Source organism: Pseudopipra pipra, chromosome 3 (genome assembly GCF_036250125.1).
Source record: "Pseudopipra pipra isolate bDixPip1 chromosome 3, bDixPip1.hap1, whole genome shotgun sequence".
NCBI lineage: Eukaryota > Metazoa > Chordata > Aves > Passeriformes > Pipridae > Pseudopipra > Pseudopipra pipra.
This window is the reverse complement of record NC_087551.1, coordinates 75,020,734-75,037,555: the sequence shown is the minus strand read 5'-3', so window position 1 is coordinate 75,037,555 and position 16,822 is coordinate 75,020,734. Positions and strand designations below refer to the sequence as shown.

The window sequence follows — 16,822 nt, the reverse complement described above, 5'->3', positions numbered from 1 at the left end:
CTGTGTGTAATTTTTTTTCGCCTTGAGCCGAGCTGAGCACGGCAGAGCAGTCCTCTGAGGATGAGGAAGGGAGCTTTGCGGGATGAGCGCTCTGCCTGCGTGATTTGGCTTCCCCTATCGCTGCACAATTTCATCCCTGGAAGAGATTCAGGGTCGGGCTAGGATCTATCAAGCTGTCAGAACGGATAGAGACAGTCTGTGGAAACGTTCAGAGAATGGTACTCCCACTGTATTTTTAAAAACCCCAAACAATTAAAGCCCAGGCTGAAATAAAAAGCCAATGCTAGCTTGCCTGCCCAGAGGTGGAGGGAACCTGATTTAAGTGTTACAACCACTGTCTTTACACAGCCCGACTCAGAGTGAGCTTGGATCAGAATATAGCTCTGGGATTCCCTGGGATATTTGATGCTGCAGGACGGAGAGGGAGAAAAGCACCCTCTGTTTCTTCATCCTGCTGCTCCCGGAGCACAGGAACAACTCGGTTCCTAGGCACCACGCAGACTTTTGCAGATGTTTCCTAATGCATAGGTCCCGCATACGTTCGGTAACCTTTGGCTTTTCCACATGGTTTTCAATAAATCACAGCTCTGTCTCTGAGTGAAGGTCAGGAAGGAGATGAAGGGCCTTCATCCCTGCGCTCCTGTCACAAAAACCATGGAAAGAAACGATCATAGTGACTCCAGCACACCGACTTATAAATACCCGGGTGCGCATGTACGGGCTCACGGGCAACCCCGCATCCCTGCTGCCTCTGAGGTGTCTGTGACACGTACGGATGCTGTAGCTGTAGGCAGCTGCGCGAAGCTCTGCCTTTACCCCGCGAAGCAGCCTCCGGGCATTGGGCCGTCCTGGACATCCCTTCCGCGGGTATCTCGGGAGCGATGGGCAGCTGGAGGCCGGGCGCCTGTTCCCTCGCCCTGGCCCTCGGCCGCGCTTTTCTCCTCGGGCAGAGGCCAAGGTTTGGCTCGGCAGGAGGCAAACGCGGGGCGCCCTGGCAGGGCTCGGGATGTGCTGGTAAACTTGCCGCGTCCCGCCCTCCGAAAGCTGGGGCAACGGTGTCGGCTGGCGCGGGAATGCCCTTTCTTTTTTCATTCAAATATCGCAGCCGTCTCGGGGCAGAGGTATGTCAGGGCTAGACTTTTTCGGCGGCCCATAGCCAGCCGCGGTTGCGGCGAAATTAAGTCAGTGGCTTCTCCCGGGCTCAGCGGCGGCCCCCCGCACACCGCGACGCACGACCGTGCCCGCCGCTCTTTGTCTTGCAGAAATATGAATGTCGGGCACCTGGCGGTGCGGGAGGAGACGTGGAGGGCTCTGTGAGTCTCCCCTAAACCACATCTTCCACTTACCAGGGGCGGAATGCAGGGGCAAACCCACCCCAGAGAACGGACTTCAGTCCTTGATCTGAGATTTCAGCAACATTTGCTGTTAAGAGTCGTACCGCTGCTTTCCAGGACAGCCGGGCTTTGCATGTCGCAAACCGAGCCCAGCGCAGCGCTGGAAATAGGGCACCGTGCCCAGGACACTGGGCACACTTCGCCTTGGTCAGCCCCATTTGCTTTCCCCACCCGACCAGACCCACGGGGCGTTGGAAGGTGGCCGCATAAGTGAGGGGCATAATCAGGCGGCGCGAGTAGGACCCTTCCACTGCCACGGACCAGCCTATTGATAGTGCCAGGGCATTTCCCGAGCGGAGGGGACACCTAGCTCTCCATCACCAAAGAACGTTGTTCCGTATCACCCCGGGGCTGCCGAGCTCTGCCGGGCTCCGCGGGGACACGGTCTGTGCCTCCAGCGGCACACAGGCTTGCCGGGTACTTCGGCACAAAACCGCCCCGTCGGGGAGATAGCTGATTTCCAGAGGAGAGCGCAACGGACGAGAGCAGCAGACGGTCACTAGCTTTTCATCACCACGCTGGGACAAATTAGCTCTGCAAACAAAGGCCCCGATAGCGGTACAGGCTCTTCCCCGTCTGATCTTGATGTGATTAAACATCGTCATTCCGATAACTGACCGCAGAGTTTAAAAATCACTAACCTAAATAATTTTCTCGCCATGTTTTGGGCTACCACACCCAGATGAACTCACACAGGGAATAGTCACAGTGTCGAGGCCAGGCCTGAGCTTTGGAGGTGGCGTCTCACTACGGCCCCACAAGCGCAGAGTCCACAGCGGCAGGATGCTTTGCGCTGCCGGGGCTGTTCGGGCACGGCTGGTAGGCAAACGCACAGATGGACAGATAGGGCAATGGGTGGATATGGAGGTGGAGCAGCTTTGGGTTAGAAACATAGACTGACAGAATGGTTTGGATTGAAAGAAACCCTTGAAAGATCATCCAGTCTGGGCCGTGGCATCTTCCGCCAGATCGGGCAGGCCCGAGCAGGGAGTACAACCTTCGACCGTCTCTGCTGCAGCAGGACCGCATCTCCGAAAAATTCATTTCCCTGATACCAGCCCTGGCCTGGGCGTGCAGCGGCGTCTCCCTGATAGTCGCATCTCCTCTCCCTGCCTCCCTTCTCCCCTGGGAGCCTGTTCCTTAGGCTAGAATCACCCAGGGAAGTTTTCCCGTGGGGGTTTTCACTCCCATATAAAGCCCCAGGGTTTCTAAGCCCGAATACAAGCCGGGAACGAGAAAGCCGAGGCTTGCTGCCCTTCCCTCCAAAGGGAAACCCAGCGCCAGGGCTCTCGCTACTGCCCGCCACTGCCACTTCTTGTTCCCGGCAGTTGCCACGCTGGCATCCCCGCAGAGACATTAGTCCGGTCATTTTTCTGCGTCTCCTTTATTTCCTCAGTTTCTCCCTGAAATCTTTAAAAATCCCCCTTTTCCAGGGGGAGTGTCCAGGCGGGTGGAAGTCTGAGCACAATGAAACCTGAGAATTTCTGTCACTCTCTGCATATGGTCCGAAGTGCTTTAATCCCAATTAGGGGCGGCTGACACACGGTCCTATTCATCCCAATCAGCTCTTGAATACATTTGCCTAGAAATGAACTTCACAAATAGACTTTCTCCTAAATGTGCCCAACAGCAAGGAAAATCGAATTGAGGCAGGGACTCATTCTGAGGCGATCGAGGGAGAAAAGGTATGAATTTATAAGGTACACCGAAACATTGCAATTCAGCAACAAGTTTACTGACTTTTATTTGCACCATGTCAACCGAAAGAACCAAGAGATATGGTGGGGGTTGCAGGAGGGGGGGAATCCGGTTAAAAGGCAACTTTAGACAGACTTTGAATACTTTATGCGGCAAGTTTCGCCTCCAATTGAAGCTGGGCTAAAAGAAAAAAAAAATCCAGCCCCTACACTGGAATTTTTAACGAGCACAAAACGTGCTTGAATCAGATCTGGGCTGACGCTCACGATTAACAATACGAATACCAAATCGAGCTCCTGTCATCTGCCCGGATTCCCATAGAACCTGAATACTATTCAAAAGCTGCTTTAATATCCCACCCGCATGTCGTCTGCACCGCACAGCTGGTTGGGGGCCGCCGGCCCGGCCGCAGCCGCTCGGCCCCGCCAGCCGGCCCCGCCCGCCCGCAGCACCGGGCACCGGGCACCGGCACCGGCAGCGACGCGGCGGGGCGGCGGCTGCGGGCGGCGTCACGGGGGAGGGATGGATGTGATGGGAAGGAACGAAACAGAGGAAAGGGAGATAAAGGGAAGGGGGTTTGAGAGAGAGCAGCTGAAGGTGAGCGAGATCAAGGAAAAGATACAGGGAAATTGCAAAAGGGAGGGGAAGGGAAGGGAAGGGAAGGGAAGGGAAGGGAAGGGAAGGAAAGGGAAGGGAAGGGAAGGGAAGGGAAGGGAAGGGAAGGGAAGGGAAGGGAAGGGAAGGGAAGGGAAGGGAAGGGAAGGGAAGGGAAGGGAAGGGAAGGGAAGGGAAGGGAAGGGAAGGGAAGGGAAGGGAAGGGAAGGGAAGGGAAGGGAAGGGAAGGGAAGGGAAGGGAAGGTTTGGAAAGAGGAGGGGAGGGGAAGGGAGGGGAAGGGAGGGGAAGGTTTGGAAAGGGGAGGGGAGGGGAAGGGAGGGGAAGGGAGGGGAGGGGAAAGGGGAAAGGGGGAAGGGGGAAGGGGAAAAGGGAAAGGGGTAGGGGGAAGGGGGAAGGGGGAAAGGGGAAAGGGGGGAAAGGGGAAAGAAGGAAAGAAAAGAAAGGAAAAGAGAGAGGTAAAAAGAGAAAAGTAAGAGAAAAGACGCTCAGACCGTACTGGTCTCTTCGATTTAAAGTGGATTTCCATGTTACAGGGTCTCAGTAAGCCTCTCCGCCGATCTCCGCCCGGTGCCTTGCATCCCCATCTCCTTGCCGCAGAGCCCTGGGGCCGGCTCGAACAGGGACGGGAGCCTCAGGGCCGTCTCTGGCGGGGACGGGAGTCCCCGGCCGTCCCGTCCTGCAGCCCGGGGAAGGGCAGCCCTGTCGGGGCAAAGCCATTTGGGAAAAAGGTCACCCCGGGAGCCGCCGGCTGGGCCGCCCCGCCGGAGTATGGCCTGCTGAATGAACTTGCAGCATTTTGTTTCAGCCTCCGCTGCGGTGCTCTGCGGCATAATGAGCCGAGCCCTGTATACAGGCATTCATGCTGGTCTGAATGTGGTGTTGAACCTTCTCTGTGCCGGAGCGGTTTGATGGTTTGAATGGAGCTCCCTGGTGGGACATTGCTCTCTGCAACTGTGCCTCTTTGGATGACTGTTGTTCCTTAACATTCATGCCTCATTATGGGGCAACCTGTTAAATCAGGGAGAACAGTGTGCCAAAGTGTTACTCAGGGGCACCGGCAGTTCAGCGGTGGGCATAAATAAGGGCCGCCGAGGAAAATAACTTTCATCGCATCTCTGGGCAAAAGTGATCTCTCTTTAATGGTGCCTCTAGTAGTCCGGTTTAAGTATATAAAGAGCGATAGTGGAATGTTTTGATTGAGACTAAACATTGTCTTTGAATAAAGCTGAAACCATGTAATTAATGTGTCTTTTTAATAAGGGACAATACGGTCGTTCAAGCTATTTAATTTCATTTAATTTTCCATCCCATTTGCTCCAAAGGCTGCTTTTACTTTTAACACCCGGCCTTTCACGCTGCATCTTGCTCCAGTGGGCACATTAGATCGGTTTCACCCTTCCTTTTTAGGGAAGGAAAAATAAAAGAAAATGTGGTTCCTTTCCTCTTTTGTGGACAATTTATTTCACTTGGGGAACTTCAACTTTGAGCCACAGGACAGAATAAAAATTGGAGAACTGGTGTGAATGCTTCCAGAGCAAGGGCTTTTCTTTTCTGAGTGGATGGGAACCAGCCACAATCGGCTATATTAATAAATAACTTTCCTCACAGTCGGTCTTTACATGGTCCTATTGATAAAATTGTTCGCGTGTCGTTCACGCTTTTTGACTCATTAAGGCCTGGGAGGGAGCGGCTCCCGAGGCGGAGCAGTAGGGTACCTTGATCGCCTTAAAAGCCCTCTCTCTACCTCTGCGGCTCTCGGAATTTCAAGCCGGTCTCATCCTCTAGTGACCAGGCCAGAGGTTACAGGGACATGTTCATGACTTAAATTTATTGCCCTCAACTTCTTGCTTATCCTTTTTTCCCCATTCAGGCCGTTGATCAAAGAGGTCATCTTCAGTTCCCCACATCCTCTCCCCCCTCCTCTTCCCATTCCTGCCGAAGTGAAAACGAACCCACCCCCGCTCCCGGGACGGTCCCTGACGTTGCACCCCGGAGAGATGCGGCCGATGGCCACTGATGCTGCTGGGGAATGGGGCGGGGGGGGGGGGGGGAGGCAGACGCGACATTTATCTCGCGTGCGCACCAATATGGATCATTACTAAAAATACATTCCCAGCCTGCGCGGACTCTGTGCCGGTCAGCAGCCCACGGAGCAGGCGGCGGCAGCACCCCGTCCTGTCCTCGTCCCTTCCCTGTGCCTCCCGGTCGGGGGAGCCTCTCACTCCCCACCCAGCGCACACGGGCAGCGCCCCGGGCGGGACGGGAAGTACGAGAGCCCTGCGCTCCCGCCGCTCTCCGCAGAGGCGCTGCCGTCTCAGGGCTCGCCCTGGCCGGGGGAGCGGCGCTAGTGACCCAGGCGGGCTGGCAGCGCTTTGCCGCGGAGGGGTCGGAACGAGCGGCGGCCGGTGTGGGCAAATGTCATCGCAGCAGCGGCGATGACTCGCCAGGCTGAGCTTTAAGTGCTTCCCGGTGCGGTGCAGGGCAGTGAGAGGGGAAAGAAGATCTTTGCGAGCGCCAGTCGGTGAGAGGTGCCGGTTCAAAATCGTCCCCATCCTCCCTGCGCATCCCCGCGGCCTTTGCTCCCACGGCGCCACTCATGACGGCAGCAAACAAATCCAGAGTAGAGCCCACGCACTCGATGACATCGAAAGCGGCGTGCCAAGGTTCATCTTGCAGAAAGTGGGTTTACTTGAAAAGACCCTGCTCAGTTACCTGGCATGTGTCGTCAGATGCACTCTAAACGTAGCTTTTTGGCTTTTCTGTTGAAATTTATTAGGGCTGACTATTAGAAAAACGCCACAGGGAAAAAAAAAGGAAAAGGAAAAAAAAAGGGAAAAAACCCTCCATATCTGCAAGTGTTTCTAAACCCTAAACCTTAAAATCTGTAACTTTGCAACTTCTCCACAGGAGAAAGGTTCAGAAATCTTCCTTTTTAGAGTGTTATGAGATATGGAGCTAAGAAAACCTGCTAGCAGGAATTAGACAGGAGTATCAAAGAGAAAGTGGAAGAATGAATTTGCTACTGTACTCCTTGGTCTGACAGGTATATCTGAACTGTTGCACCCACGTAAGAAAAAAGTCGCATACCTTTCCTTTTCAGCTCCTGAAAATTTTTGGGACATTTATCCAGCTGACTTAATCCTAGCGCTTCGTTGTATCTTAATTAAAATATTTATGCGAAGAGGAGGGACATAGGCGGACACTGTCCGAAAAGCTTCGTTCTGGCTTTATTTAAAGTCGCTTTTTGCAGGTTCCACCTCCAAAAGAGGTCTCAGTGCAAGAAATTTTGCGTGTGGGCAAGGAAGCTGCGGATGTATTAAACGAGGAATCCAGCTGCACGCTGTTTGCTAGACATCTGTGTTTTCTGCTATCCATGCCTTCCTGTTTCCTGGTGGCTGTATGTCTCTATTTCCTCCTGTCTCTATTTCTTAATCGCACGAACTACAGGCACAACTTCCCCAGCACTCGCAGGTGCAGCGGTTTCTGTTTTACAAGGGTTACGGCGTCTCATATTTTGTGCTATTCATCCTCCTTAAGGACCAAAGCTCTTCTGAACAGATTACTGGCCTGAAACCAAACCACTGAAATGGTAATATGGTAGTTCTTTTAAAAAAAGTGTAGGTATTTTCTGGTGTTTTCCCATCAAGTACCTGCCCAAATTCTGTATGGCACACGCCGGGAATCAATAGAAGTTAACAAGTCCTCAAAACATTCCCCATCTCTTTGTTTAATCTCCTTTACAATAAAGCAAAGGGAAGAGAATTAAAAATCTTTGAAGTATATTAAGCCTCAAAAGGCTCAGCCAAGTAGACTTAAAATAGTCACTTATTTTCCAAAACTGGTTTGTCGAGGAACAATAAAAGGAAGTAAAATTTATGGAGAAATTATACAGTGGATTTGTCACTTAAAATATCGTAACTGTCTCGGGGACAATACCCCATGCTGAGGATTAATGGTCCCTCCAGACCTTTGATTCACCAGCGCCTTTTCTTTGCCCTTGACAAATTGGATTTTTAGGAATGGGAAGGTCGCCTGGCCCATTGTCTGCCAGCCATTCACTCCGCCTGATTATGCAGGAGGGTTAGGGAAAGGCTCCATGTGACCCTCTTGGATGGGACTCCGCAGCTGCTCGAGGAGCCAAACTCTCTCACCAAACTCTGCGCCCCAGAGCATCCCCCTGCCAAGGGGTACCCCTCCTGCTCCCGTTGAAAAGCCAGCGTCCACACACCGCCGCGTCACTCTGCGGGCGGAGATACGCCTGTGCTCATCCTCCCGCCGCCTGCCGCTGTCACTCCGGCACCCTTAAGTAGTTGGGGTTCCCGAGCGCTCACACCCAGCGGCAGCGATGCAAACCAGCAGGGCTCCGGCCATCAGCGTCAGCGCGGAGAGCTGCATCCCGGCTGGGCTGCGCTTGGGTCCTGTGCCGGGCACCTTCAAACTGGGCAAGTACCTGTCAGATCGCAAGGAGCCAGGACCCAAAAAAAAGGTATTTTCCTATGGTCTCTCCTGCACTGCTGGACCTTGATTATTCATTGGCTCGGGGGAAGCCAGCTTTGGGAGAAGAGGCTGCTCTTCTCCCGTTTCTCTTCGATCTTCCCTTCTTAGAGTGAGCCAGGAAAGGAAAGGGAAGCGTTTCCAGAGCGTCCTGAGATGTCTCCCCGTGGCTCTGCCAGGAAAGCCTGCCCGCCCGTGCCCTCTCCCTCTCCTCCTCAGCGCCGGGGTCCCCAGCGCGGCCGGCCTCCGCGGCGAGGCCGGGGGATACGGGAGCTCTCCCGGAGGAGCGGACGCGCCCGCCCCCGCCTTGGACATAGACGTGCTGGAAGCGTCGTCTGAGCCCCGTGCCCGGTGTCGGAGGGCCCTAGTCCCGCCGGTCGGCCCCCGCCCCCCGGGGCTCCACTCATTGGGGCATTGCCCAGTAGGGCGAGGACGTGCTACGGCCGGCTCCTCGACCCTGGAGCTCCGTCGAGACGGGGGCATGTGGCTTTCACAGTCCCCGTGTTTTGTCCGGGAAAGGAGCAAATGCACCAATTTATTTCTGCGTTTGGCTCGGGTTCGTGCCTCCCGTCCCTCTCCTCGGCCGATTGTCCTTTGGCTTGGGCCGGAGGGGAGCTTGAGGGGAGCGAGCCGGGGCTACTCCGGAGGCGGAGACGGGGTGCGGGTCGCAGATCTCAGGGCAGCTCGACCTCCTGCCAAAGCCTCAGACCGTCTCCTGCTCCCGGAGCTGCAAATAACACGCACAGCCGGAGTGGGAGGGATGACAGACAGCCGGCTACCGGCTTCGGGGTCAGTCCATGTCCGAGCTGGGAAGGATCGAGGAAGAGGCGGTGAAGGGCTCTCGCCCCGTCCATCAGGCTCTTCAGGGGGCTGCGGATGAGACCCCTCCTTCCACCCCCCGGGCAGCAACGGCTCACGCGTTCCGCTCTGATTTTTAATGCCCTTTAATTGTTTTTAAACGCTCTGCCAGCCCACTCAAATTTATTTCTCATCTGGCTCCCTTGGTTTCTCGCTTTAGACTGCTTTGTTCCGATTACTTTTATTGCACGGTCGTTCAGGGAATGGGCACTTCATTTTCTCTTTGTATGGGCAAGCAGATTATGAAGTATGGGGCTACAGGGACTTTGTAGCTAAGCAGAATCTTCTCCCCTTTTTCCCTCCTCGTTTTCTGACAAGTCTTGTATGCCGCAATTGCTTTGCACGGACTCAGACTACACAAACTCTTAAAAAAAATTATCTTAACTGGGCATTTAATATTGCGTTAAGCTCAGTGCAGAAGCTGCGACTGAACAAGGTGCGTTTGAACCAGTGCGACCCAAGGGAAAAACCCCATTTCCCCTCGCAATGGTGCAGGTCCCCGCCGGGCCCCGGGTTTTCCATCCTTACCCCTCAGAGCAGCAACTTCCTCCAGGGCAGCCTCAGCTCTCCTAAGGCACCTGAGAGCCGAGGAAGATCCTACCCAGAGATGGGTGGGGATGGAAGCATCAAACGGGCGGCAAAAGGAGATGCTCTCGCCGCTGCTTCCAGCTGCGATGCTCAGCCCCCTGCCTAGCTCGGGGAACAGGGCTCACCAGGCAAGGCAGAGCGGGCAGACAAGCAGGGAGAAGGGTAAGCCTTTTGCTTTCTTTGTGTTTCATCTGACGTGAAAATGACAGCTGTGTCGCCTGTCTTTCAGGTGCGGATGGTGAGAGGGGAATTAGTGGATGAAGCTGGGAGCTCAGCTTTGGAGTGGATAGGGTTAATTCGGGCTGCCCGAAACTCCCAAGAGCAGACACTGGAGGCTGTTGCGGATCTGCCAGGAGGACAGGTATCTCACTCGCGGCTCCGGGCTGGCCTGGCACCACTCTCTGTCACCTGCCTCCCCTCTCAAGCCTCCTGAAGAAGTTTCCTTTCTCACCCTCCCAGATTTTCTACCGGGCGCTGAGAGATGTCCAGCCGGGAGAGGAGCTCACCGTCTGGTACTCCAACCCCCTGGCGCAGTGGTTTGACATCCCCGTCACGGCCACCCCGACGCACGACGAGAAAGGTACAGATACGGGCATTCATTTCAGAGCAACCAAATTAAATGAAACAGAACAAACCCTCTTTAACTGACACCTTTGACGGGAACTCAAACTGCGGCAGGCAAACGCGGGCTCTCAGAAAAATAAATGCCAGTACAGCTGCAGTGACTTTTAACCCGACACCCTTTACAATAAGACTCCATCTGCTTATATTTAAAGGGTGATCTATTAACTCAGTAACGTATGGAAAGGCCCCAGTCCGTCGAGTCGTTCCGTCATCGGCACGATTTAATGATCCTTTGATAGGCAAATGGGATTTCTGTGAAACATCGCTATGGTTGTTACGCGAGACAGCAATTTGGCTTAATAGTTTTTTAAAAAAACGGGTTTGCTTTCCGTGCTTCTCAGTCAGAGTTTCAGAGACTCTTTTCGGATTCTCTTGAGGGTAGATTCACATAGTCAAGTCAAAACGGGTACTAGGCAGTCCCTGTAAACTAGGATGCATTAGGTAAAAAGTTAAGCCGGCGTCAAATCACATTCAGATCAGGATATCCCAGGATATTGGGAAGGGGAAGACACCCATATGGGACGGCCTGTTTCAATCCACAAACTGCTTCTTAGCTGGAATTACACGGGTATTAACAAAATGATAAGTTGGCAGCACATTGAACGAAGGAAAAGAAGACGGAAGGCTTCAGTGTTCAACTGTCGGACTTATCCTGCGGCGGGCACCCCCTCCCGCTGATCCCGTGTCCGGCCGCTCCCCAGGGCGTCTGTAGCGGTAGCAGCCTGCTACCGGCATTCGCTCCCCTCGGGCTCGGTGGGCGGCGAGGGAACCCCGTCCGCTCTTGCTCGACGGAGAAGACCCTTCATCTTGGTAGTGTCCCCGGGAAGGGAGCGAGGGCACGACCCAGGCAGGGGCTGCCCCCTCCCCCTGTCACGGCTGGCCGCTCCGCAGGGTGACCAGGGTCCGGCACGAAGGGATGGCTGGCGGAACGCCGGGCTCTGGCTGCTATGTCCCATCGACTTGTGCGATGCGCAAGAGACCAAATCCCTCCTTGTACTGAAGCTATACGAGGAAAAGAAACTCTTGGGCACGTCTTTGTCCCCCCCCACACCTAAGGACAATGAGGCCATGGGGCTGCGGCGGGTCACCCCCTCGAAAAGCTAGGAGAAATTTCGGCTGCAAGAAAGGACACACTGCTGGGTTGTGTCCCCATCTTCCCCTTTGCAGCAGTCCCTGTCTGCGGATGGGTACCAGCGCTGTTCAGAGGAAATAAAGGCAAGAGAACTCAAGTTTGCAAGAGGCTCCCAGCCTGTGGCATCTTCCTCGTCCCGTCGAAGCAAGGCTGAGTTGCAGACTGACCCTAGGGATCTGCTGTGTCTCCGGCCCCACAGTTTCCAGACTAATTAATACGGACTAAATGTAACAGTATGCTGAAGTGCTCTTCTTTTAAAGACAATACGCTGAAACCCCCCCCCCCCCAAAAACCCAAAGCAAAACCAAACCTCAAAACCCCTACCAACCGAATAAAGAGGGAGGAAGAATTTTTATTTTTTTTTTTTTCTGAGGATAGACTCTGGAGAGACCCGCAAAGGCAAGAAAAGGTTGCGGTGGGAGCCCGCGGAGATCTGTGGCCACATTCTTTTCGATCCGTGCCATTCCTTTACCCTTTTTCCGATGCATGGCAGTAGGATTGCAGCCGTGGTTCCTCCTCCCTCGGCCGCTGCCTCTCCGGGGCCCGGGCAAACACGGTCCAGTCTCCCTCCCTCCCTCCTCGACGGGAGAAAAAACAGCGTCCAACGACTTCACAACGCTGCAGATTCCGGGACCGCCTCTCCATGACAAGTGAGGAAGGGCTGCGCACGGAGGCGAGGACACCGGCGGCAAGACACGCAACAGCGCCGGATCCTTCCACGCGAGTTCGCTCCCGACTTTCCCGCGGAGAGCGAAGATTTCGTTTTCCACCCGCAGCGGCCACCGAGTGATGCCTATCCAAAGCCCTCTAGGGAGGCTGGTCGCGGCCATGGTGTCCACCTCGGTGACCCGCTGCTCCCCATGTGCCCCGACAGATGCGGCGCGCAGTGAAACAACTCTATCCCCATCGTTCCCCACGGGGTTCCCCGAAACGTGAGGAGCTGGCCTCAGGCCTGGAATAGGTTCTCATTTCCGTGTGGCACTTGACCTTACCTTTGGCGTTTCGGTGCATTAAACCGTGGGGTGAGAATCATCTGGGGACGATCAGGGTGGGCAAGAGCTCAGGGGGAAATTCATGGGCTTATTGTTGTATTGTGGTGACTGGGAGAAATGAGAGAGGGAAAGATGGATACATGTAGAGAGCAGAAAGGAAAAGAGAGAAGAGAGAGAGAAGGAGAAAGGGAAGGAAAATGTAAGGGAAAGGACAGAGGAAAGGGAAAGTGAGGGAGAGCGAGTTGGAAAGGAAGGAAGCAAGGAAGAGAGAGAGAGTGAGGGAGAGAGAGAGAAATAACGAAATAAAGAAAAATATTCCCAGACAGGTGGCCACAGAGGCAGCGTTTCACCATCGGGGTTGGGGAGATGCTCCTCCTTGGGAAGACTCTCCTGACAAGCAGGGTCAGGAGGGGGAAAGCGGAGCCTAAGCCTCTGTGGTGTCGGGCAGCCATCACAGCCCAGCTACCGAGGTCTGTTCCGCTTCAGAGAAGCCGAAATGTTTAGGGGACGGGGCACAAAGGGCATTGTCCTCTGAAAGGGAACGATTACATATGGCCCATACATATCGGATATTGTCTCGCCGCTTAATGAGGGGCTCACGATCATTAGATTGGCCTTTGTTCGGTGCAGCCGACTCCCTGACATACGCTACCTCCTCTGCAAACGCCAACAGATGGGCCCCCCGACAGAGGACTCGCGGCGGCAGCTGCTCCCCCCGGCCCTACGGCGCCCCGTTCGCGTGAGCCTGCACCGCTCCGCATCCCGGCACGGCACGGAGGGGGCGGGACGAGGCTGAGGGGGCGCGGGGATGCGCGGGGATGCGCGGCCACCGCTGACGGGTCCCTCCGCTTGCCTTTGCAGGGGAGGAGCGGTACATCTGCTGGTACTGCTGGAGGACCTTCAAGTACCCCAACAGCCTCAAGGCCCACGTCCACTTCCACTGCGCGCTGAGCCACGGCCGGCCCTTCCTCCACCACGACCACGGCCGGCCGGCCGCCACCACCTTCGGCCTGCCCCCCAAGGAGCCTCCGGCCGCCTCGCTGCGCGGGCACCCGCCGCCCAGCTGCGGCCCTCGGGAGGCCGTCAAGCGGGAGTCTGCCGCCGCCTCCCCGCCGCTCGCCAAACCGGCGCTGCCCAAGCGGGCGACGGGCAAGGAGGAGCAGGAGCGCGCCCTGGACATGAGCGTGGGGGCCGCCCGCGGGCCGGGGCCGCTGCTGGGGCCGGCGGGCGGCAACGGGCTGGCGCTGTGCCCCGGGGCACGCTCGGCCTTCCGCCCCGCCGGGTCGCTGCGGGAGGAGGCGCGGGGCGCCGCCGCCCTCGGCTTCTCCAAACTGCTGGGGGGACTGAAGGCGGGACGCGCCGCCGCCGAGGCACCGCCCAAGTGCGGGGCGCTGCCGGGCGAGGCCGCCCCGCAGGCAGCGGCAGCGGCAGCGGCGGGCCTGGCTTGCGGCGGTGGGCTGCGCGCCTTCCCGCTGCTGTCACCGCTGGAGGAAGCCTCAGCCTTCCGGCAGGTGGAGCGGGGGCTGCCCGCGGCCGCGCTGCCGCCCGCCCGCTACCCGCCGCTGTCCGGCGGAGCGCTGGAGCGCTTCGCGCTGCCGCCCTTCGAGGGGCTGAAGGCGTACGCGGGAGAGTGCGGGCTGCCCGTGATGCCGCTCACCGTCTACAACGGGGAGCTGCTCTACGGCGCCGCGCCCTACTACCCGCTGAAGCTGCACCTCGGCGGCCTCCTCAAGTACCCCGAGTCGGTGTCGTACTTTGCGGGGCCGGCAGCGGGGCTGCACGCTGCCGAGTTGGGTTCGCTGGCCAGCATCGACCGGGAGATCGCCATGCACACGCAGCAGCTCTCCGAGCTGGCGGCCGAGAAGGGCCGCGGGAGGCTGGAGGCGCTGCCGGCGGGGGCAGCGGGGGCGGCTGGAGGGAAGCCCAAGACCGGGCACTTGTGCCTCTACTGCGGGAAGCTGTACTCCCGAAAGTACGGGCTGAAGATCCACATGCGGACTCACACCGGCTACAAGCCGCTCAAGTGCAAGGTCTGCCTGCGGCCCTTCGGGGACCCCAGCAACCTCAACAAACACATCCGCCTGCACGCCGAGGGCAACACGCCCTACCGCTGCGAGTACTGCGGGAAGGTGCTGGTGCGACGCCGCGACCTGGAGCGGCACGTCAAGTCCCGGCACCCGGGGCAGAGCCTCGGCAAGGCGGCCGAGGACAAGAGTGACTCTGGCTACGCGCAACCCGAGCAGGAGCAAAAGACTGACAACGAGAGCGACGTGGACGTCTGCTTCACCGACGACCAGAGCGACCCGGAGAGCGGCAGCCGGCACCGCGAGCAGTGATGCGAGAGGCGGCCGCGGTGGGGCAGGGGCGAGGGGAGCGCTGCAGCCCCCCCTCCCTCTTATTCTGGTCTCCCGGCCTCCCGAGGCGGTCCCACGGGAGGCCGCGTCGCGGGGGAGCGCAGGCTATCGGGCAGCCGCTGCCGGCGGGGCGGACTGGGGTGCGCGGGCGTCCCCGGGCTCCTTCCGCAGCGTCGCCTCTGGCGCTGCAGCCGCGGTTATCGGGACAGGGGCGGGAGGGCGAAACCTTGGCGGGCTCGGGATCCCGCTGGACAGGCACTACATCCCCATAGGCGCCCGCATTTCCGTGGCCATATATTTTTATTGTATCTTTGTGTCGAGAAAATTGTGCCTTTTTGAAACGATTTTTTTCTATGCGCTCTCCCGTCACTCGTTCCCAGCAGTCTGAGCCGTGGGCTCAGCAGCAGACCCGGATCTGCAAGCGTCACCTGTACACTTTATTTGACATCTCAGATGTGCTTGCTCAGGTCATAATAAAGCAATACCAACAGCTTCTTGAAAAGACAGATAAAAACAGGCAACAAAAAGCCACGCTTGCAGCACTGAAGAGGTTCGCATAACAGGTGCACCATTTGATCAAGTTGCAATTATTTATAACAGATAATATTTGAGTAACAAATGTAAAATAAATATTGAAAAGCATGAATCTAAGAGCACGCACTATATAATTTTAAAGGAAATACACTCTCTGTTTGGTAGAATACAAATGTGGTGTATGTTTGTTTTCTAATGAACGATGTACAGTGGATACAGTATTTTGGTCTTGGTTCCAGTTTGTCATGCGATTTTTTTTAAAAAAGAAATAAAGTCACTGACAAACTACTGTTTGTCTAGTTGTTCACTGAAGTGCTGTCAGCAGCATCTCATGTTTCTCCACAATGCTTCTGACGATCAGAAGCTCAGCCCAGATCCATCTGTATTCAGCGTCTTTGGGTCAAGCTCTAAAGAATTTGTCCCTGAATATTTCGTCTGAACATTTTTCTCCTCACTCGCAAACCAGCAAAAGTCCCTAATTCAATCCATTCTTCCCTATGCCTACTTCCCTATTTTTGAAAATCATTTTTTTTGTTGTTTTGTTTTGCACAGGGCCAGCGCAGAGATGTTAAAGGCTGAACATTACTAGTATGCTTTATCTGTTTGCATTCGGTCAAACGCACCCCTTTTGCAAACACTCTTCCTTGGGATGGTTGTTACTTTCATTTGAGGGAAAAATCTTCTCATACTGTTGTTATGAAAAACCTGAAACGAGTGCAACTTTAAAAAAAGACTGTCAGAAAATCTGTTTCCCCTGTAAGCTCCTTCAGCTCACCAGGCAAAAGGATGCAAGACTGCCGCCAGCGACCTGCCAGCTGTGACCCGCCAGCTGTGCGGGTCTGCCTGCTTAGGTCCGATCTGGGGCTTTTCGTGGGAGTGTGCCCTCGGGCAGGCAGAGAGGCAGCAAGGAACCCCGTTTTTTGGTTTTGCGTAGCTCACAACTCTGAAGCAGATGGTAAATCTCTTCGATTGTTGTCTATACTTAGAAGACTGTGAGGTTTCAGGATCGAGCCCTATCTCAGTCGAGGGTGTAGGTGACGCAATGCAAAATACAAATTACTTTCAGTATCTGAAATAATTTCAGATTCAAAGCTGATCCTCCGTTTGCTCACTTAAGATTAAACGTGCTTGACAGCAATAGGAGGAGGGAATTCAAACGTCAGGCTTGAATCAATAGCTGTAGCTTCTTCCCCCCCCCCCCCCCCCCCCCTCCCATTTCGGGGCTAGTGCACTAAGTACCCACTTACTCGATTCCTTTTATCCCAGGACGCAAGTTTCTGTCATGAAAATAAATGGGAAAGGTCTCTTCTGCGGAGGGCGGGATCTTGTTCATCTGTCGGCGGAGTCGAAAATCCTGTTGTCATTTATAGCGGCAGCGGCACCTGGAATATTTCTGGCCAGTTCTTTATTTCAATATTTATCCATTGCCTTTCCCAAGGAAGGCATCCACCCTGGAGATGCTGCCGGGGAGAGATGCATCATGTCTGCTATGAGGTCGTGGAAAGAGTAGAATAGTAGAACTGCGATCCGAAAATTAT

The 16,822-nt window shown here is 55.6% G+C and overlaps 1 protein-coding gene across 1 annotated transcript; it reads left to right on the top strand.

Annotated features, from left to right (window-relative positions):
• Positions 1-8,038: 8,038 nt before the first annotated feature.
• Positions 8,039-15,664, top strand: PRDM13 (PR/SET domain 13). Its single transcript, XM_064649895.1, has 4 exons — positions 8,039-8,194; positions 9,878-10,009; positions 10,108-10,228; positions 13,258-15,664. Exons 1-4 carry the CDS (start codon positions 8,054-8,056, stop codon positions 14,730-14,732), a joined length of 1,869 nt encoding a protein of 622 aa, XP_064505965.1. The 5' UTR covers positions 8,039-8,053; the 3' UTR covers positions 14,733-15,664.
• Positions 15,665-16,822: the final 1,158 nt, after the last annotated feature.